This window comes from Chenopodium quinoa, unplaced genomic scaffold (assembly GCF_001683475.1).
Source record: "Chenopodium quinoa cultivar QQ74 unplaced genomic scaffold, ASM168347v1, whole genome shotgun sequence".
NCBI lineage: Eukaryota > Viridiplantae > Streptophyta > Magnoliopsida > Caryophyllales > Amaranthaceae > Chenopodium > Chenopodium quinoa.
In genome coordinates this window covers 3,768,625-3,792,208 of record NW_018742879.1, presented here as the reverse complement: position 1 = coordinate 3,792,208, position 23,584 = coordinate 3,768,625, and the positions used below count along the sequence as shown (strand labels likewise).

At 37.1% G+C, this 23,584-nt stretch overlaps 3 protein-coding genes across 4 annotated transcripts; all 3 read left to right on the top strand.

Moving 5' to 3' along the window:
- Positions 1 to 5,010: 5,010 nt before the first annotated feature.
- LOC110726552 (5-formyltetrahydrofolate cyclo-ligase, mitochondrial-like) lies at positions 5,011 to 10,080 on the top strand. Of its 2 annotated transcripts, XM_021906031.1 has the most exons (9): positions 5,011 to 5,403; positions 6,994 to 7,134; positions 7,461 to 7,625; positions 8,176 to 8,217; positions 8,309 to 8,354; positions 8,864 to 8,934; positions 9,029 to 9,155; positions 9,278 to 9,331; positions 9,981 to 10,080. In XM_021906031.1, the coding sequence occupies exons 1-8, from the start codon at positions 5,064 to 5,066 to the stop codon at positions 9,294 to 9,296; spliced, it is 951 nt and encodes a 316-aa protein (XP_021761723.1). In that variant the 5' UTR covers positions 5,011 to 5,063; the 3' UTR covers positions 9,297 to 9,331; positions 9,981 to 10,080. The 2 variants fall into 2 exon arrangements, with proteins under 2 accessions (XP_021761723.1, XP_021761722.1); XM_021906030.1 differs by lacking the exon at positions 9,981 to 10,080 and having other exon boundaries at positions 5,014 to 5,403; positions 9,278 to 9,600.
- LOC110726554 (germin-like protein subfamily T member 2) lies at positions 9,772 to 11,544 on the top strand. The gene has a single exon (XM_021906032.1). It carries the CDS (start codon positions 9,956 to 9,958, stop codon positions 10,592 to 10,594), a length of 639 nt encoding a protein of 212 aa, XP_021761724.1. The 5' UTR covers positions 9,772 to 9,955; the 3' UTR covers positions 10,595 to 11,544.
- Positions 11,545 to 16,858: 5,314 nt separating this feature from the next.
- LOC110726586 lies at positions 16,859 to 17,722 on the top strand. The gene has a single exon (XM_021906066.1). The coding sequence runs from the start codon at positions 16,859 to 16,861 to the stop codon at positions 17,720 to 17,722; it is 864 nt and encodes a 287-aa protein (XP_021761758.1).
- The last annotated feature ends 5,862 nt before the right edge of the window (positions 17,723 to 23,584 follow it).

The following is a 23,584-nucleotide window of genomic DNA, read 5'->3' as shown; positions in this document are numbered from 1 at the left end:
GCATACTCATTATATATTTCATAAGCATCATCTACCGAAGGAAATTTTTTCCTCCGAAAATCAAAGTGACTTGCTTCTTCAAAAATAACAGCATCCTCTATTCCCACTGCAATAATTAAAAATGTAATAAATGAACAAATACAGTAGCAATAATGGTCAATTACAATAATGCATTTGATCAATTACAGTAAAATTACCATATGTAAAAATATATATGATCATCTATAGTTACATAACTGAACATTATTAATGAAACTACAAAACAGTGATAATCATTAAAAGTTGCATGTACAACTTATAATTCCATAAACACAAGTGTATATATAAATGAACATTTATAATTGCATAATTGGACATTATTACAACAAAACAAAATAACAAATGTTAAACTATTTTTTTTGAGGGAATAAATATTAAAATATGTTCACTAGTTAAAATTTACATGAGCATCTTTAAAAGAATGAAAATCATTCAAATTTACATGTACAACATATATTTTCGTATACGACTACAATAAACCTATAGTTTACTACAGAAACATACATTAAACATAAATGAACATTTACTATTACACAAGTGATCATTTTTTTTACTAAAAGTATTTTTAAACGATACACCAATGTGATAAAAATAAACGATTTGGCAAAATAATATTTAGTGTTCAATTTTGTAGCACATAATGTTTGTGCCTTTAAAGCTAATATTTTAAGTAAAATTTAATAAACAAGTTATAGTATTTAGTGTTCAATTTTGTAGCACATAATGTTCAATTATATAACACTTAATGTACTGTTTATTTTAATAACAATTCATTTTCATTAACATGTAGGCTAAATCACAAGGTTGGGGATGCAAATTGCAATACACTGCTCAACTAATGCTACTGAAGAAAAACCATGAGTCTAAGAATAATAGAATAACATCAAGAAGATTTGCAAAGGCATAATATAATATGTTCACTTATGGATAGATATATGTCCATAGCTGGTTGATAAAACTTATACTTCGTAGATATTATTTGTTAACAGAATTACTCTATGTGATTAACTATTTAATTTTATACGTTTAAAGTTTGATACAGAGTAGATATTATTTGTTTATAGAATAATTCTTACAATTTTATATGAAAATTGCGGATTTTATGTAAAGTATTATGTTAATCAATTTTGATCATTCACAAAAGCTAAATGATTCTTTACAAAAACTTAATGATCATTTTTAAAAACTAAATGCTCAATTACAAATACTAAAATATTCACTTATAGAAGATTTAAAAAAAATTAATATTCAATAAGAAGAATAGTACTTAATAACAAGGCAAAAGCTAATGAGCTCCCCCGGGGCGTTAGATAAGAGAATTAAAGTGCAAATATTAGAGTAAAATTAACATTAATTGCACCGAACGACGCATGATTTTGTCATGAATTCCTAACTTAATACTATTTCAACCAATATAATTTAACCTTATCTAACGCCCCGGGGCGCTCGTTAGCAAGATCCAAATAACAAAAGGTTAAAGATATTCTTATAAATATTAGAGCCATTTGAGCATTTATAGGAATTTTTACATTTTTGGAAGATAATGGGAGGAAGTTGAGCACTTGATCTTTTGAACACTAGTAGCAACTTGATTATTTGCTTGACCATATAATTGGAATTTGAACACATTTCATAAACTTCATCAGCAGTTTTAAATTGTTTCGTTCCCCACTAACTCAGACTTACTTGCTTCTTCAAAAATAATAATATCCTTTTTTCCCACTGCAATAATGTAACATGTAATAAATTACATTAGCAATAATGTTCAATTATAATGATGCATTTGGTCAATTACAGTTGAATTACCAAATGTAAAACATAAATGATCATCTATCGTCATATAACTGAACATTATTTCTGAAACTACAAAATAGTGACATTAAAAAAAGTCACATGTACAACATATAATTCCATAAACACAAGTATATATATAAATGAACATTTATAATTACATAAATGAACATTATTACAACAGAACAAATATAAAATATATTCACTAGTTAAAATGTATATGAGCATTTATAAAACAATGAAAATAATTGAAATTCACATGTACAACATAAGTATTCAAATACAACTACAATAAACATATACAAGTATTTTAATACATAAAAAATACATTAAATATAAATGAACATTTACTGTTACAGAAGTGATCATTATTTTAACTAAGATTATTTTTTTACGACGCACAAAATTGGTAAAAATAATCGAATAGCAAAATTAAAACAACAATATATACTCATACGAAATGCACAAAACTGGAATAAAGAACAATCAAAAATACAAAAAAAAACCCCGAATTAGATGAACAATACAAACTAAATTATTAATCAACTAATAACAACAATAACAAAACCAAAGCATTATCAAAATTAAAGTCAATACAACAAAAACTATGAAATCAGATCATTATAATCATCCAATTACAATTGTAAAACAAAGCATTATCAAAACAATTGACTAATTATCATTAAAAGTAAGAATTACTTATATTGATCTCCATGAAAGAAGAGAGAGAAAATTGAAAAACAATAAATCAAAAAAAAAACCAGGAGAGAGAAAATGAAATTGGTGAAAAAGAGGAGAGAGAAAATGAAATTGGTGAAAGAAATGAGAGAGAAAATGAAGTCTATAAAAAAAACAACACTCAAATAATAACATTACAATAAAAAAAATACAAAAACAAAAACAAAAACAAAAAAAACAATCGAATTAGAAGAACAATACAACCTAAATTATTAATCAACTTATAACAACAACAATAATACCAAAACCAGAGCATTATCAAAATTAAAATCAATACAACAAAAACTATGAAATCAAAACATTATAATCATACAATTAGAATCATAAAACAAAGCATTATCAAAATCGATTGACTGATTATCATTAAAAGTACGAATTATTTACATTGATCTCCATGAAAGAAGAGAGAGAAATTTAAAAAACTATAATAAAAAGAAAAAACAAGAGAGAGAAAATGATATCAGTGAAAAAGAAGAGAGAGAAAATGAAGCAAATGAGGTTTGTAAAAATGTTTATATTCTTGTTTGAATTGAAAGCAAAGAAGGAAAGGAAAAAAAAAAAATACAAAAAGTGCTACTAGATAAAACGACGTAGTATAGAAAGGGGGGTGTAGGGGAAGCTGCATACATTAGAGTCTAGGGAAAAATTTGTAGATTTGAGCAAGCTTAAAAACACAATTTTAGTTAAAAAGCCTGCTCCCGACCCAAAAAGTCTGCCATTTTTTTTTTGCAGGTTTAAGCATGCATGAGATTTCATATTAAGGTCCGACCCGAATTTTGATCACCACTAAATTAAACTGTAATTTTTTTACCAAAGTGTAAAAGAGGGAAAGAAAAAAAAAAAAAAAAAAAACCTATCTCATGGTAAGTAATTAAACAATAGTTTTGAAAAATGAAAAATGAAGCTATTGATGGCTTAGAGCCAAAGGTTGAAATATTAAATACTAGAGTTATATGCATGCCGCAATGCGCGCAATAAATTATAAAAATCAATTATTTTAACTATTTGATACGAATTTATCATATGTATAGATGTAGATCTCTCAAGACTCACAAGGCTTGCAAGGTATAATTATATTGGACATTTGGATACATTTTAGCAAGAACTAAAAAAAATTTTATACAAAAATGAAAGGGACGTACTTTTATTCTTGTAAGAGTAGACAACTTTTTTAACCACAACTAGAAGATGATCAGAAGTCGCAACAACTGTATCATGCAATTGTGTTGTGCTAGCTACGTTTACTCTAGACAAAGAAATTTTATGTACTAATATAATCACAATAAACAATAGTGGCCAGATAGGAAGACGAAGATAATGTAACAAGCTTCGACGGTCAGAAAGCATAACAACACAGTACAATCAGTCATTATTTTAGCTGACCAAAAAAATCATGAGCTAGGATTAAGTATACAGGTACCATTTTAGGACAAAAAATATCTATGTTCACACTGTAAATACCCAACATATCCTTACTTTTTCACACTTACTTTTTATTTTATTTTTACTGACAATTTGTATTCTTACTTGTTCCCACTACCAAATTTTGCCTCAAAAACTCATATGATGCAATAAAAAAAAACGGAGGAAGTATTATATATATTATGTTAGTACATTATGAACCACCCGAAATTTTTGTATGTTAATAAAATTAGGTGTGTTACATTGACAAATAAACAAGTGCTCTACTTGTCAGAAAAAACAAAAAAATCAAGTGCTCTAATTTGACTAGACACATCTGCTGACAAAGACATTAAGTCAATAATATCTTTAATTATCAAAACATATAAATTATATCAATTGAATATTAATAATCTATACATTAAGACGATTCCAGCAAGTATCCTATAAACACATGATCATATTTTTTCTTATGCACAAATCACTAACATTGGTCAAAGTAGATCAAGTCAATAGTCAAAAAGTCCTAACGAAACCTTTTAAAAAACGGAGGGATTTACTTGTAACACTTTCCATTTCACATTTGTCAATGCAATATTTCAATCATACATATATCTTTATTTACCAATAAGTAGTAAAAACTATGAAAAAAATATAATATAAAATTCATATACCGAGATGGATCAAACAAGACCCTAAATGACTACGTTTTTCTTTAACTATAAATCATTATAGCCGATCAAAGTGGAGTATGTAAATAGCGTATAGAGTATAGTCTAAGTGGTGTAATTTATTTATTTATTTATTTTTTTTGAAAAAAATAAAAAGCCCGAAGGAAGGGATATAGGATGCATAAAAAGCCATGGATTAATATGAGAGCGTAAAATTTGGTTAGAATTATTGGTAAAGATAATTTCAATGTAGTCAGTTTGCTTTAGATATTACTCCCTCCGTTTTTAAATATTTGCTCTATTTCTCTTTGACATATATGTCGAATGTTAATTTTTGATTAATAATATCTTTAATTATCAATAAGTATAAATTCTAGCAATTGAAAATTATAAATTGGTAAAACGGCCTAAAACAAAAAAAAAATGAACACAATCGGGAGACTTTCAAAGGAAAAAGTCAACGAAGTAAGAAAACTTATGACCCTTTCCTTTTCCCTCCACCATCCGTGCACATCTGCATCGCCACCTTCTTCCACCACCCACTTTCGCTTACTCAGCCCGTGCAGCCGCGCCGCACGGCCTCCATCTTCCTCTCTCTCCTCCCTCAGAATGAGATCCTCCGCCGCTGACGGTGGAAAAATTGGCAGTTCCGGCGATGTTTCTGCTACTGAACTGGACCCCATTTTCAAGCAGAAACGCCTCATTCGATCCAAAGTTCGTAAATCCCTCAAGGAAATGGACCCTTCTCACCGCGCCATGGAAGGTATTAAAAAAAGTCTAATCTTTCTTCAATTCTTGTTGATTTGATTGTATTTGTGAATTGGGGTTTTAGTAGAATTGCTTAATTTGTTGGTGTATTGATGATTAGATTGGGGGATTTGAGTGGAGTGTAACTGGCGGTAGGAATTGGGTATTTTGGAAGTTTGATCATGTGAGTAGTTAATTCTGAATGTGATTAATTCTACTTTGTTTCTGAATTTGTAAATTTTAGTTGGATATACACATTATTGGATCATTTACCAAGAGAAATTTAGTTTTTTTTAGAATATTAGAGGAACAATTTAATAAAATTGCACTCGTTTCGGTCATGTAGGACAGCAGGAGGGAGTCGTTAAATACCTTTTTGTGAGGTGATAACCTGATCTTTAAGTAGTGAAGGAATGGGGAGCATTGATGACCCCGGTCAGAATTACTAATTCGAATAACAATATTGATGTGACTATTAATTCTGGGCGAAGGAAGTATAGAGTAGCATTAATTTTTTGTGTATGGCAAACTGTTTGGAATCACTATTGTGTCCTAAACTGTACTTGTACTAAATTGTATTCATGTTAGCGCAAACTGCATAATATGGTCAATAGTGGGGGGGGGGGGTGTTAAATTCATGATAACGTCGATAAATTTTTTCTGATTACATCAATTTTATTACTGTACATAGTTTCATTTAGGACCAGCACTGGAGTCTAGTTTGATCAATTTGAAAAATTATACTTTTTGATGAGGGGTTCGGTCATATTCTGGTTCCATTTGGTAATGAAAGTGTGTGGATAGAAGTTATTGTAAGCACATCATGATCTACTTGGTTGCACCTCAGTCTTTCTCTTGCAAGAAGTAATAGAAACACATAACGATCTTTATTTAATTCCTAGAATCAGAAAAGCTCTAAATTTACTCTAAAAGTGCAGCCTAGTTGCAAACTCATGCTTACCAAACACAAATACACTCTTCTTATTTCTCATTGACAAATGAAAGAATACAAGAAGAAGTCACCTCTTTGGTTTGCACTATAAGTTGAATAAGGTTCTTTAATTCCTATGCAAAAATTGTCTCCTTAGGCATCATTTCAGAATAAACCAAACTGGGTGAGATCTTTGATAAAGTTATGTTTAAATATGTTGTAGCATTCTCTGGATTAATCTCATATAATCAATGTGGGTTGGTTCTTTGTTATTATTGCGTGCTAAAGATATTTGGCGGGTTGGTCCTTGTGGCATGGTGTGATGATTCAACTTATAATGATCCTCTTGATCACTGCACAGAATTCTTGAGTAACTATAACCTGCAAAACCTAGAAAAGTCAATGCTCTGGTATAAACTCATTGTAATTTTACGGGAGAAGAATTGAGTAACTTGAGGAGTGCTCCATTCTGATATTTGTCCTGCATAGTGATGTGGTTTAACATCGAAAATATCTGCAATAGTGGGTTTCACTGCTTGACGACAGTTTTACCACCGTTGCTTGCTTCTTCCTGCTGCCGTCCTTTTTCTGAATTTCATATGTATAAATTGTCATCACATTAATAGGTTACTGTTACCTGACTCACGTATTTTGTATAATTGACTTTCTACTTAGATGATGCAATTCAGCGTTTGGTACTGGATGCTCCATGGTTTAAATCTAGCAAAAGGTTATGTGCATATATAAGCTGCCGTGCCTTACGAGAAGTTGATACATCTAAAGTTTTGGCAAAGATTTTACAGACTTCAGACAAAGGTTTGGCTCTGTACTTTATCCCTTAAATCTTAACTTCAAGAACTCTAGTATTTGGCAGTATAATGATTCTTGCTGAAGGTCAATGATGTGAAATTAATCAAGAATGTTAATTCGTACTTGATTAATAATTTGTCTTTTAAGGTCTGGAAGTGACAGCATTCATAAAATTTACCATTGGCACCTATTAAGACCATTAATGTGGAAGTTTAACATGTACTCTATCTTTTATTTGGTTATTGGTGAATCTGCTTTCTTAGTCTTAAAAGCGCTGGTTCAATACCCTTCAGTTTCTTTTGACAATTGTAAACTTTAGTTTTGGCTTGCAGATGAACAGAAACTCGAAGGGAAAACGCTTTATGTGCCAAGGGTGGAGGACAAGAACAGCTATATGCGGATGCTCAACATCTCTAGCATGGATGATCTAATTGCAAACTCAATGGACATTCTGGAACCTGCTCCTGTAGATAGTGGAGGAAATGAACGTGAAAATGGTAGCTTATATATCTAGCTTGTTATTGACTCAATTCTGTTTTTATATGCTGTGTTGTTTAGGTGACTTATCCGTGGCATTTAACTGAATGAACTAATTATATCTATGTCATGAAGTTTACTGTAATTTGGTTTGACTGATGGTTTTAACTGCTAGCTTTTCTACAGCTTTGTATTGGGTATGAATAATAATGATTCATTCGCTTCAGTACCTAGTCCAAGTATATTGTTACATTTTCTTCAGCTGTACATATTCATTCTTGGTTTTCTCATGTCTCAAATCCACTCTTTACTAGATTATCTGTTTTAACATAAAAGCAAGAAGTCAAATGTCCGTATCATTCTTGTTTGGTTCCACAAGTAGGGATATATTCATGGTGTTCAAGTGAGAAAGTTGATGTAAGGGGGACAGGTGTCTAAATCTAATTTGTGTAGCATAAGTATATGTGGTAAAAAAATTCTTCATTTTATATATATGCTGTATTTAGTAGGCCATTAGCATCTTTTGGTTTTTGCTTTTCTTGGATATGGATAAATGATCTCTTGTTGCAGTTATGCATGCAAGCGAAGGAATTGACCTGGTGCTCTTACCTGGTAATATAGCTTATCACTTGCTCTGTTCATGTCCACATTGCTGAAATTGAAAGTTAACTTTTTAGTTGATTTATATTATCCCTTTCTCCAGGACTTGCATTTGACAAATCTGGAAGACGCTTAGGCCGTGGTGGAGGGTATGTGAAAAAACTTCAAGTGCCTAAAGTGATATTTCTTGATTGGTTTTGCTAATTTTTTGTCTTACAAACTATTACGTGAGGTGTGAACTCCAGCACGTCTCTCTGAGTATGCTTCTTAAAAATTCCACCCTCCCTTTCTTATCAAGGAAGATAAAATGAAAATAGCGCTATGTGTTCACCTACGTTACATGAACTCTTCATTTCACCTCAGGTACCCATGTCAGACCCTTGACACTCGGACATGGGTATGACACTTGGACACTTCACTTTTGGTTCAAAACCATGGATTTTTTTTCACAAAATAGCCGAGTCGGAGCTTGGATACATACCCATGTCGAACATGGGTATCCGAGTCCATGTAACACAGGTGTTCACTAGCATTTTTCAAAAGGAAGCTCCATTGGCATAGACTACAAGGGTGAAATAGGAGAGCTACAGAGTGTAATCTTTAAGTTGGATGGTTGTGCTAATAATCTTCTAATCTTTTATGTTGCAACCTTTTGAAGTTACTATGACACTTTTCTGAGGAACTACCAACAGCTTGCCAATGAGAAGAACTGGAAACAACCACTGCTTGGTAAGTTTTATACCCCTCCCTATATCAGCTATTATATTTGTTAGGAAATTTGCGTAAAGATCTTTGGTATTGATTCATTGATTTTGTTCTGTAGTTGCTCTGTCATATTCTGTTCAAATCATGGATGATGGAGTCATTCCGATCACTCCCAATGATGTTTTTGTGGATGCTTTAGTATCTCCAACTGGTATTATTCCCATAAGCTCAGCTGCAATTCAAAGGTATCAAGTTTTATCCTTATCACCAGCGGTTGCTTTTTAATAATCACTCTGTTTATTCTAAATGCAAAACTTTGACTGGAACGGAGTAATAGCCATATAAATTAAATTGTATAATGTTTCAGGATAAAGCATGACATATGACGTTTGAGGTGCCAGTATCTCAATCTATTCGTCAGGTAGTAGTCTCGGACTCTGATGTATTCAAAGTTGCTTATGCTTAATCTCTGAAAATGAATTGTATTCTATCAAACTTTCTTGATTGGGCTGTTTAATACCCTGGCTACATAGCCTTTTTTAACTGGTATAGTACCCTCTTCATTGCTCTTTTTCATTTGAGCTGAGAAACAATGTGGTTTCGTCTGAGCATGCTACAAGGAGAGAACTTATACATGACCTTCTGCTAAAAGCCAAAATTTTTGGGTGACAGTGGAAATTGTTATTCATATATCGGATAATATACGTATTGATAGTAACTTATGTATTTTTGTGACTAATTGAGTTTAGTGTGTGAAAGCTGGATTAATCTTAAACAAAACATGAGCTTCTTCCATGTTCAAAAAGTTGAAGGAGTCGTTTACCTCCCAAGTCTCCAACCACTACAACTTACCATATCAAAATCAAGGGATTACCTATGTTCTTCCCTCAGCAATGCTAAATTTTCGTTGTAAACATCATTTGCAGCAGTCTTAATGAATAATAATATATTTTTGGATGTCCTTGACAAAGTCGCAAACATAGCCTATATAAACACCTTAATCTAATTCTTCAGACATACAAAACACCCTTCAAAATACATACTCATGGCTGCCCTACTTTGCATTGTAGTTTTCTTGCTAGCTCCTTTTCTCTCCAACGCTGCTGATCCTGATCCCTTGTCGGACTTCTGCATAGCTGACCTCAACTCCTCCCCCACGTTTGCCAACTTCCCTTGCAAGCCTACCTCAAATGTCACCTCCGAAGACTTCTTCTTCGATGGGCTGATGAAGGAAGGCAACACGTCAAATATGTTTGGATCAAAGGTCACACCTGGGAATGTTCTCACATTTCCCGCCCTAAACATGCTTGGACTTTCAATGAACAGACTTGATATTGCGCCTAATGGACTGAACCCGCCTCACACCCACCCACGATCAACCGAAAGTGGGGTGGTGATCAGTGGTAAAGTCCTAGTCGGGTTTGTGACTACCGGGAACGTATTCTACTCCAAGGTGTTGGTTCCAGGGCAGATGTTCGTGATCCCCAGGGGATTAGTTCATTTTGAGAAGAATGTGGGGAATAAGAAGGCAGTAATTATAACAGCTTTCAATAGCCAGAATCCAGGGGTAGTGGTTGTACCCACAACTCTATTTGATGCACAACCTTCAATTTCAGATGATGTTTTGAAACAAACTTTCCAAATTGATTCAAGCGTTGTCCACGGAATAGAATCCAAATTCTGAAATTTGGAACGATCATATATACTATGAAAAACTTACTATGAAGATTTCCTTCATTCTTTTTACGATATTATACGTGAATAACTGAATAAGAATTGAAGCTTTTATGCATATTATATTTATTATTAATTCAATAAATGATGTAGTTTTTTAGCTGCTGGCATACTCTTTGGCAAGATACATACATCAATAAAATATTTGAGTTGTATACGAACTTATTGTTTTGTTGTCCTAAAAAAGAAAGAAAAAAAACTTAGTGGACGTTTGGTTGGGGGGTTTAAACAAAGGGAAAGGGAATGAGAAGGAATGGATCCCCACCGCCCCCCACCGCCCTACCTTTCTCATTCCCTTTCCCCAACCACCACCATACCACATCAGCCGGTTGCTTGCTGCACCTCCCCCGGTTTACCCAAAAAATAAATTTTAATCCATAATTATACCAAACTCACATGGTTTCATTCCTAATTCCAACCCCATATCAGTTTACAAACCAAATGCCTCGATAAAAAATAACAAATTTAGCTTCCTCAATTTTCGCTTTTACTATTTCTACTTTTTTTTTTTTTTTTTTTTTTTTAAACTGTGTATGAGTACCCAATATTTTGCACTAAAATTATTTTTTTTTTTGAAGAATAAAATCAAATATTTAGCATAGGTTTTTTTTAAAAAAAATAAATTTATAATCACGTATCCCTATGTGGCACCGCTACATCTCGCAATTTCTACCCTACTCCTGGAGTACCGTGAGCATGATACTCCTAGACATTAGGTATATAGTCACCTCCCTCTATTATCCCTTCCTCTTCCTTGTTTTTTTCCTTTTTCTTCCTGCTATACTTATTTTCTCTATATTTTTTTCAATTTATGTGAATTCAATCAATTTTTTCTTCCAATTGCAATTTTTGTAACTTAAAAACAACAATAGTGTTTTTTTTTTTTATTATTTATTTTTTAATAGCAAAAACAGCAATAGTTTAAAATTGAATAACATAAGATATGGTTTATTTGAATATCGTATGTTTAAAACAAAATAACAATAACTTGATAACTGGAATACCTTAAACTTCCACTAAAAATAACATTAGACGATATTAAACAAAATAACAATAACTTAACTCAAAGGTTAAGTAGAATAACAAAAGGATACATTAAAATAACAAAACAACAAAAAAGAGTATTATGGTTAATGACCCCTTGAAGAACAAGGAAGAGCATAAGAGTAGTATGGTTAATTGAAGCCGCCAAGAATGTCACGAATGTTACGTACATAACTATACCGATGAAAGCGAGAATGATCGATGTTGCTATAAGGATTATTTAGCTTTTCCTTAAGCATATAGTTTTGTTACCATTCAAAATAAAGTCTCTAGTTTCTTGAATTGACATTATTTAGTTCAAGATTATGTTATATTTTTATTAGACGCCGATATTAATGTTTATTTCATTACATTGTATTGAAAGTTACATTAAAACTATATCCATCAATGGATTTTTAATAGATTAGAGGAGACCATTTGAAGAAGATTGGCATGAAAGGTGGAATTATTTAAAAATAATCAAAAAATAGGATTTATTTTAACGGATCGAACGTCTCAAAGGTCGGCTTATTTCGGAAAAAAATTTCAAAATTTCCCATCAATTTCACGTTTCCTTTCATGAATCACATCCCTGTCAATTAATTTTTTCCTATGGCTGATGATTTATTAAACGATTTCGAGAAGATTAGATTGACAGAGGAGGAATCGAAGGTAGTTGGTGCAAGTTCGATTGTTGCAGATGATGAAGACTCGAAGAACTAGATTGCTCTATCCCTAATAGGGAAACTCTTTACTACAAAACCCTTTAATGTTGAGGCGATGAAGCGAACACTGACGTCGGTTTGGAGGTTGCATGATAAGGTTATGATCAAGATGGTGGAAACATATCTCTTCGTCTTTCAACTTATTAGGGAGATAGACAAGGAACGAATCCTGGATGGAAGTCCATGGTTCTTTGACGGGAAACTTCTTCTCCTTAAGGAAATTGACGGTGATGAACAGCCATCGGAGGTGGTTTTCAGGTATGCCCCTTTATGGATTAGACTATTGGACATTCCTTTCAATAAACGAAACAGGAAAACTTTAATCAAAATAGGTGACTCTGTGGGTGTTTTCCTGGAGCTTGATGAGAATGATCCGTTGGGATGGGAGGAGTTTATGAGGATGAAAGTTATGTTCGACATTGAGAAACCGTTGCACAGGGGTCTCTTTCTGGCCACTGGAGATTCGTCTTCGAAGTGGATATCCATAAAATATGAAAGATTGGAAGATTTTTGTTTCTTTTGTGGGAGACTAGATCATACTGAAGGTGGGTGTGATTTTAAGGATGGAATAAGGGAGGGGTGTGACGAGGTTGTGTTTCAGTATGGTCCCTGGTTAAGGGCATCTCCTAGGAGAATACCTAAGAAACCTGAAGTCGAAATTGCAAAGGAAAGGAGGTGGAAAGAAGGGCTGCTTTCGACAAAGAAGGGTCATGTACCATGTCACAATGATGCAGGGACTGTGAAACTTGGTCCTCCAGGGGCTTCTCGAAAGTTGAATTTCCCAACCCCCAAGGAGAAGGAGGCTGTGTTGGTGAGTGTCATGGATCCTAGGACCTCTAAAAATGTTTTACGACTCAAGAGCCTGGTTGATACTTCTCAAGATGATGGGGTATGTGCAGAGAAGGAAGCAGGTCTTAGAGAGGAAGAGCAAGCTATTTTTGAGAACTCTTATGCCTCTACTAATGTTGTCGAGATGGACCATGACTCATCTTCTCAGCCGGCATACCAGAAACGCAAGGCTAGAAGACTAAGGAATGATAGGGAACGTGCAAGTAAGATGGATGGGGGTGATACTTTACTTCGGGGTAGTACTATGAAGAGAAACTTAGATGTTTTTTCACATGAGGAGCTGAGTACAGACCTTCACCAATCAGTGAAGAAAGCTAAAACCACTTCCTTCCTTTTCTCGGGAGAAGTAGCAAGTCAAGTAGGGGGTGTTGGAGAAACCCAACCCCCTGAACAGAAATGAAAATTATTTGTTGGAATTGCCGAGGGGCGGGCAACCCTCGAGCAATTCGAGCACTCCGTCACTGGAGTAGTAGTTTGTGCCCGGATATAATTTTCTTGTGCAAAACGATGATTAGTAGTAAGCGTTCGGAAATGCTAAAACAGAAATTCGGCTTCTCTATGTCTCTTGGGGTGGATAGCAGGGGTAGGTCGGGGTCTGTGTTTATTTTGGAAGGAAGGGGTTCATTTCTCTTTAGTCTCGTACTCGGATCATCACATCTGTGGGAATATTACTGAAGATGGGGGTCGATTATGGAGATTTTCTGGCATATACGGGTGGGCAGATAGGCCGTCAAAGTATAGAACTTGGGAGTTAATGCGTGAGCTCTTCCTTGCTTCCCCCCATCCCATAGTGTTTGGAGGGGATTTTAATGAAATTCTCAGTGCTAACGAGAAGTTGGGTAGACCTTTGCGTGACCAGGGAGATATTGATGCCTTCAGAAGTGTACTTGATGATTGTCATATGCATGATTTGGGCTATGAGGGCTCGTGGATTACGTGGGAACGTGGAAATGACCCTCAGAGTGTTGTTAGGGAAAGACTAGACAGGTTTGTCGCTTGTTCCCGTTGGTGCTCATGGTTTGATAAGAACTCGGTGGTCCATTTAACTAAGTTCCAATCCGATCATATTGGTATATTGCTGGACACGGATCAGAAAAAAGCAAAGAAGAAGACTCTCAAGAGGAGAAAGTTTAGGTTCAAAACCTGTTGGTTGCTTGAAGAAGGTTTTGAAGAGGTAATCAAAGACTCTTGGGACAAATTGAGCCATCTGGATATGCCCAACAAACTATGGCATATTGCACAAGACATAACTAAGTGGAGCAAGGATGATTTTGACAATTTAGGCGAGAAGATTGCTGAGACCGAGGAGAAGTTGAAGGAAGCCCAGCAAAAGGCGAGGAATCCAGCTCATTTTTCCGAATGTAGTAGGATGGAGAACATCCTTAATGATCTCCATGAAAAAAATGAGGCTTATTGGTTTCTTCGTTCTAGGGTATCGGAAATTAAGGACGGGGATCGTAACACAAAATATTTCCACCATAAGGCTGCCCAAAGAAAGAGCAAAAATTATATTAAGGGCCTTAATAACAGTGAAGGTGAGTGGTGTACAGGGAAGTCCAATGTTGAGAGTATTACCCTCGATTTCTACAGGTCACTGTTTACTAGAGGTGAGTTAAATGAAGAGTTAATAGATGAAGTTCTGGCCAATGTTCCCACCATGATTTCGGACAGCATGAATCACTCCCTGTGTCGGCCTTACCCCAAAGAGGAGGTGTACTGTGCTTTATCTCAGATGGGTCCCTGTAAGGCTCCTGGTCCAGACGGATTCCATGCTATCTTTTACCAGAAATTCTGGCATATTGTGGGGGATGACGTTACGACTTTTGTCAACAACTTAATTCTGGGAAGACTTCCTTTGGACAGCATAAATGTCACAAACGTGGCCTTGATACCGAAAGTTCAAAATCCCACCTGTATTTCACAATTTAGACCAATCTCTCTTTGCAACGTCCTCTATAAATTAGCCTCTAAAGCTGTGGCTAACAGGCTAAAACCCCTCCTCCATACAATGGTCACAGAAAATCAAAGTGCTTTTGTCCCGAAACGCTTGATTACAGACAATTCCCTGATAGCTCTTGAACTCTTTCATACTATGAAAAAGAGGTCTAAAGGTAGACAGGGGATGGCAGCAATGAAGTTAGATATGAGTAAGGCGTATGATCGGGTGGAGTGGGAATTTCTGAGACGGCTTTTGATCAAGCTAGGTTTTGCGGGATGCTGGGTTGATACCATCATGTCCTTTGTTTCTACAGTGTGATACTACTTCATTATCAATGGCATCCCTTCGGATCATCTGACTCCGTCTAGAGGTCTTCGTCAAGGTGATCCTATCTCCCCTTACTTGTTCATTTTGGTTGCTGATGTTTTGTCTAGAATGTTACAGACGGCTTCGGAATGAAATTTGATCCATGGAGCCCGGGCTAGTAAGAATGGTCCGGAGATTACTCACCTGTTTTTTTGCAGATGATAGTCTTTTGGTTGCTAGAGCCACCCAGGAGGAATGTTCAGTCATTGTTGACATTCTTAATAAATACGAAGCAACTTCCGGGCAGAAATCAACTTAGATAAATCTGAGGTGTCTTTCAGCAAAGGGGTCCAGTTAACATCTCGTGTAACGCTTAGCTCGATTCTTGGTATGGGAATGGTTGAAAATCACACCAAATATCTTGGGCTGCCAACTGACGTTGGTAGAACAAAGAAAATGATTTTCAACTTTGTAAAGGATCGTGTTTGGAAGAAAGTTCAAGGTTGGAAGGAGAAGCCTTTTGTCTAGAGCAGGGAAAGAGGTCCTCCTAAAGTCCGTTGTCCAAGCCATCCTGACCTACCTGATGGGTGTGTATAAATTCCCATCGACCCTTATCCAGGATATTCATGCTATGATGGCTCGGTTTTGGTGGGGTTCGGATGAGAGAGGTAGAAAGGTCCATTGGAAGAGCTGGATGTCCCTATGTCAACCCAAATGCTTGGGAGGTATGGGCTTTAGAGATTGGGAGGTCTTCAATGTTGCACTCCTGGGGAAACAATTGTGGCGCCTGGCCACTCATGAGACCTCTCTGGTCAGTCGTGTGTATAAGGCAAAATATCATCCCCGTACGACTATCTTAGAGGCATCATTAGGTCCAACCTCGAGCTATACTTGGAGGAGTTTGTGGAGTTCGAAAGCGCTCATAAAGGAAGGCACGTTGTGGAGGGTTGGAGATGGTCGAAAAATAAAAATCTGGTCGGATCCTTGGCTTATAGACGATGAGAATCGCTTTGCTACAACTGCTGAGAATGTCGAGATGTGTTAATATGTTGATGAGCTTATTGATAAGGAAAATCGGAGTTGGGATTTGCAAAAAATTGAGGGTATTTTTAATGATCGTGATAAGCAGGCTATATTGGCAATCCCATTGAGTGACCGGCTGTCGGAGGATGTTCTCACATGGGCATGGTCTAAGGATGGACATTACAGTGTTAAAACCGCTTATGCACTAGCTAAATCACTGGACCTTGATAATTTTGAGCAATATTGGGTGGAGATATGGAAGGAAAATGTCACTCCGTAAGTAAGACATTTCCTTTGGAGGTGTTGTACAAACACTCTGCCCTCAAGAAGCCTTCTGCATTACAGACATATGACAGAGGATCCTCAATGCCCTTGCTGCACCTCAGTGACAGAGACAGCTCTGCATGCTACGGTTCTATGTCCCAGCTCTCATGATTTGTGGTTGCGAAGTGGATGCCAAGCAGCCCTCCCCCTTGTCTCCTCAAACTCTTTCGGAGAGGTAATTCTCAACTGGGCAGAGCACCTCACTCCTGAGTTATACCAGCGGAGCTTGTTCCTTAGTTGGTTCATATGGTTTCGGTGCAATAGATGGATCTTTGAGAATGCTTGGGATCCGGATGAAGCCATCCTACACAGGCATAGCAAGCTTGTTGTCGACTTTGACGAGTACACGAGAAAGATCTATGGGAGTTCAGCTTCTCCTACTGCTCCGTCCAGTAGAAAGATTTGGGAACCACCCCCTCCAGGTATTATCAAAGTCAATGTAGATGCGAGGGTCTCTAATGATGGTTGGATAGGGTTGGGCACTGTTGCTCGTGACTGCACAAGTAGTGTTCTGTTCTCGGCTGTTTGCAGGCACAAGGCTCGATGGGATCCCTTAACTGCCGAAAGCAAAGCCGCCTGGTACGGGTTACATAAGGCAGTAGAGTATGGTTTCAATAATATCATACTTGAGGTAGGTTCTTTGGTGTTGGTCAACAAGCTAAAGAAGAAATCGTTTACTCTAGCAGCAGTTGATAATGTTTTGGAGGACATCGTCTTTGCTAGCGCCAGCCTTTCTTCCATTGTTTGGTCTCATGTTAAACAGGATGGGAACTTTGTAGCCCACCACTTAGCAAGATTAGTCCCTTATAATCATGAACAAGTGTGGGAAAACTCCGTACCGAACGAAGTTTCCTCGTATGTCTTGTTAGACTTCCTTTCTATGAATTAATGAAATCCTACTGTTTTGTTCAAAAAAAAAAAAGTGCAACGCAAGTATATATTGTTTAGTGTTGAAAGATGAAACTAAACTTGGTGTAAACCATGTGTACAGTGTACTTGCGCAGCTAGTAAGTTCAGGTCTTAATCCTAAACTATATTGTTTAGTTTTTCTTTTAAATTAATTAATACCTAGTTTAATTTCTTGAATTGTAATACTTTAATTTAATGCTTTAATAAAATTCTCTCTATGGTCCGTTAAATAACTGAATTTAACAAGTTTTTTTTTTTTTTTTAAATTACTGTATTATTTTTATTTTATTGTAACAAGTAATATATATTCCCTTAGTCCCCTTTTTTTTTTTTTTTTTTTTTTTTGCCCCATAGTAAATATTTAGGTCAAACTTTGAAAATTTTGATCATAAATTCTTTCGAATGTATAAAAGATACTATAATCATGTGAGAATCTAATTGGATTCGTTTTATTGTATAATTGATCAACATTGAGGATTTTTTTTTTTAATTTGTACTATACAATTATGATAATGGATAAATATGCATTTAAACGCATATTAGAGACCCTAAAAAGTTAAATGGGACAAAGATATAAACAAAGAGTAGTGAATTATACACTACATTAATCATCGCTCGTCATCTCGAGTATATGGTTCTCTTGACTTCTTGATGTAGAAATGTACACAATCGGGAGACTTTCAAAGGAAAAAGCCAACGAAGTAAGAAAACTTATGACCCTTTCCTTTTCCCTCCACCATCCGTGCACATTTGCATCGCCACCTTCTTCCACCACCCACTTTCGCTTACTCAGCCCGTGCAGCCGCGCCGCACGGCCTCCATCTCCCTCTCTCTCCTCCCTCTGCGGCTGACGGTGGCAAAATTGGCAGTTCCGGCGATGTTTCTGCTACTGAACTGGACCCCATTTTTCGATCCAAAGTAGACTGAAGAACCAAAGAGAAGAGCAGCAACAAGAGGTAGGATCCACAAGAAGCGAGGGTCGTGTTTGGGGCCGATTATAATTGGGCTGCACACAAGCATCAAGCCTATGAAGAAAAGCATATGTCCAAATATTTCCAACCATTTGACTTTGATATTCAAACCGAGAACCATTAAAGATATGGACACCAAGAATATGAGCACTTCAGCTCGTGACACTGATTCAAAGCTCTTCATTTCAGATACCATGAAGACTCCCCCAACAGCAAGAGGGAAGAGAATCTTGGTCATCAATCTTGTAGTATCATCAGCTCTACGACCGCTATAATCGCGGTTAGATGAGTGTCGAGGAGTGATGCCAGTATTGGTAGCTTCGACATTGCAAACTACCTCTGGAGGCACACAAGGTGGAGGAGGAGGAGGTGAAGGCTCCTCTACAATGCCATCACATTCCTCCACCTCCAGTGAACACTCTTCACTTGAATACTCGGCTCTTGATTGTTTAGAAATAACTGTAACGGATGACGGAGAAGATGATGATATTAATTCTAAGCAACTCATTTTTTTCTTTTCGAGGACTCGAACCTGTTGGAAGTCCGGGGGCCTGATCATGGAAATAATTAAAAGAGTGATGAAAATTGGGGGGGTGTGAAGAGTGGTATTTATAGTGGTTGTGAAACAAGGGTGGGCAAAAAAGAAGGGAGGGAACAAAAAGAAGAGGAGGGAAGAAAAAACGCCGTTTAATTATAAAGAATAAACTAAAATATGGACCATATATTGAACTTCTTACGAGAGCATATATTGTACTTTGTTTTGTGATGTACTGATGTGTACTAGAGATTGCCAATTGTTTCCACGTGAGATGGGCTTTGCGCCGCCTGACCGCCTCCATGCAAAGTTCAAGATTAAAGAGTGAAAAAAAGTGGGGTAATTATTGGATGAATGGCTGCGCATCATTTAGACTACCAGCATTTAAATTTGGAGGGGATTAAAATGGGAATCCTAAATGGGAACGAATCACCTTAAGAATCTCATTCTTTTTCTACAAAATTGATGGTGTTAAATTAATTTTTTTTCTTTTTTTTTAAAAAAATTATTTTAATTAAAAGTTTATTTTTAATTATTTAACAATGGGTAATTCCAAGTTTCTCATCTTGATTAACAATAAATGTATCACATGGGGATGATTTCGTCATTGCAGCCTGGGAGTTAGGGGTTTAATTGTCTTTCCATGAATATGTGTTGTCTGATGTATAGTCTAACGTGTATGATAGATGACAGATGTTCTGTTGCGTTAACGAATACTGATTGGGGGATTTTTATCCCGCCACGTGGTCCAATCATGACACTCCATATGACACCCACGTGGACCAACCAGATTCCGCCACGTGTCACTTTGAGAAGAGTCCAAAGTAGACCAATCATATTACGACATGTGGTAGAAAGATTGCCAACTAGGAAAGGCCTAAACTCCTGAGCAAGCCTAGTTAGTCCTAGGTTTCTGTAACCTAGTACTGGGCACGTACTTCGAGACCCTATAAAAGAGAGATATTCCCCTTCGGGAACATACATTCACAAACTTCTAAACACACGTGTACATTAGTTGTTGAGCATTAACTACAGCTTTAATTGCACTTCTTGAGAGTTAAGGCTCGGATATTGAGGTTGTCTGATAGCCGGATGATCACTTCTCTTCCGAGAGGAGCCCGATCCCATTTACTTTTCAGCACTTTACATCTTTCGAACACGTTCTAATTAACTTGATCGTCGGAGGCGGAACTCCCACCAACCGGAGTCTCCGTTGTTTTGCAGGTACAGGAGCCCGGAAACCAGTCTCACTACTAGAAGTAGGTCGTTTTCCGAAAGAATCGTTCCGACATACCTAAATTCCGTCGGAAAATTCGAATTTTCCGACGGAATTATGGTTTGTCTGAAAATTCCGTTGGAAAAGGTACGTTACGACGGAAAATCCCTCAGAATTCTTGCGACGGAATTAACAGCTTTCGACGGAATATTCCGTCGGAGATTTAAATTTCCGACGAAAAAAAAACTCGTCAGAAATTAATTAAAAAAAAAACCTACCCTCTTAACCCTAAACCGACAACCCCCTTCCCCTTATTTCATTTTCTCTATCTCTCTCCTTCTGCTACTACTTTCTCTCTCCTCTTCTCTGCGCCTTTTCTCCTTCTTCTTTCCCTTTCTCCGTCTTCTTTTTTCCCTTTCTTAGTATTCTTCTCTTCTCCTACTCTCTCCTCTTTCCCCCTTTTTCTCTCTTCTCGATCTCCTTCTCTACTCCTCTCTGCCATCACCGTACCGACATCAACAACAACAACACCACTGCTTCTCTGCTCCTCTTTGCCATCACCGACATCAACATCAACAACAATTTCCGACATAAACATCAACAACAATTTTCGCCCTTTCTCTCTGTTCTCTTGCTAAAAACAAAGGTTTTCAAGTCAAATTCGACCACAAAAACTCTAGATCTAGAGTTTTCATGGTCGAATTTGGCCTCGTAAACCCAATTTCGAGGTTTTGTGTGGTCGAATTAAGGTATGTATCTTTTTTTTTATTTTGTTATTTAATCGGATTTTGTTTAATATATATGGTTGTGATGGGTGGTGGCTACTGGAGTTTGATGTTAGGGGTTGGGTTGGGATTTTAATTTTTTTTCTTATTTTTTTTTTTGTTAATTTTTGGGCTGTGATGGTTTGTTTCGGCGACAGCGGCGGTGGTTTTAGGTGGGTGGTGGGGTGGTTTGCTTAGGATGGGTGGTTCGGCCGAATTTGTTAGGGTTAGGGTTGTAGATCTGGGTTTGTTTGGGTGGGGTTCATTTGGGTGGTAGATCTGGATTGGGTGGGTTTGGGTTGGGTGGGGAATCTGGTGGTGGGTTAGGGTTCAGTGGTGGTCGTGGTGGGTTAGGGGGTGGCTAATGGGGTTACGGTGGTGGGGTGGGTTGGGGTTATGGTGGTATGTTCTGGTGGGTGGGGGTGGTGGGTTAGGGGGTGGCGGTGGAGTGGGTTGGGGTGGTGAGCAGGGGTGTGTGCAGTGGTGGATCTGGGTGGGGTAAGGGTTAGGAGTGGGGATGTTTTTTTTCTTTTGTTTTTTCTTATTGACTTTTTCAGACGGAAATTTCCGACGGAATATACCTCTTCCGACGAAAATTTCCGTCGGAAACCTCTCCAACTCCGACGGAAATTTCCAACGGAATTTCAATTAAAGTCAAAAAAAGCGCCGACAGAAATAAATCCGTCGGAAACTAGCCTTCCGACGGAAATTCCGTCGGAAAAGGCCGAATTTCCTACAAAGGGTTTTGCGACAGACTGATTCCGACGGAATTCTGTCGGAAGACCATTTTTCGACGGAATTTCCGATGTTTTCGACTGATTTTTTCCGTCGGAATCAAGTTGTTTTCTTGTAGTGTCTTGGAATTGTAACTCTCTCGAAAGAAACAGAAAATACCCTGAAACATTTGGCGCCGTCTGTGGGGAGAGTACTTCTTAGATGGCTTCACAAGAACCTTGTACCACCTCCTAAAGAGAAACGGCATATGGCCGACGCTCGAGTCTATACAGACCAAGATACTGATGACGACTGCAAAGTCGAAACACATATGGCCCATGACTAGTCACTCACATCTAGGCGCATCCGTCCCTTTGAAAGAAGGGAACAGGATGATAATAAAGCAGGTCCAAGCCAACTATCTGGACAGCCGTCTGGTCTACCCAGGGTGGCCGAAGGCTCCGCCCCTATCATCAGAAACGAGCTCATGACCCTGATGACAAGTTTCAAAGGGGAGATTAAGGACCTGATTGATAAGCGGACGGCTGTCTCCACCAAGGAACAGTCGGCCAAAAAGCCCTCCCAGTCTGGGAGGAACAAGTCGGTCAAGGACCGAGAGGCCACTCCTTACTAAAGCTGGGCACGGGCCGGGATGGCCCGTGTACCGCCCGGCACGGCCCGATGTTCGACGCAGCATGGCACGGCCCGAACCCAGGCCCAGCCATCGAATTTCGTGCCACGGGCCATGCCACGGACAGCATCCGGCCGGTTTTCCAGGCACGGCCCGGCACGAGCATGGCCGTGGCCCGGCGTGCTGGCACATTGGCCCGGCACGTGGCACGTTCACCAGGCATGGCCCGCCAGGCACGACGTTCATGTCGGCTCGGCACGGCCCGCGTGCCTGCCTTTATAACGGTAATATTGTCGTTTTAATCCAATGGCTAATTAAAAAAAACGACTAGTTTTTGCAAATTGCTCCCCAAATTCCCTATAAATACCCACTTCCATTCACTTCCCAAATCACAAAATCACAATCTCTTCTTCTTATCTCTTATATTCTCTAAATCTCTAATAATCCTTAATCTCTTATATTCTCTAATAACTCTCTTAAATTCTCTAATTATTTTCCTAATATCGTAAAAAATTAAAAAGTTCGTAATCGTAATTAGTGGAGCGTTGAAGCACGGTTGTAAGATCTAAACTAATCTTTAATTTATTATTGTTTTATTGTTATTATTATAATAATCTTGTTTAATTATTATTGTTGTTAATTGTTATTGTTGTTGTTATAATTGTTGTTATTAATTATTATTATTGTTACAATTATTGTTATTATTTATTATTGTTGTTATTGTTATTGTTATAATTGTTGTTATTAATTATTATTATTGTTATTTTAATTGTTAAAATTGCTGTTATTAATTATTATTATTGTTAATCAGTTTTTATTAAAAATCTAATTGTTAATTATGGCATCGAACAACCCATCATCTAGGGGGGGGGCCGACTTGGCCGTGGTAGTAGTTCTAGGGAATCACCTAATACAACAAGCCCCTAAATTCCGAGTCCAACCAATGACCCCGATTACTTCCCCCTGGGCTATGAGCCATTTAGGCACGATGGTACTTCCGGATCTTCCGGT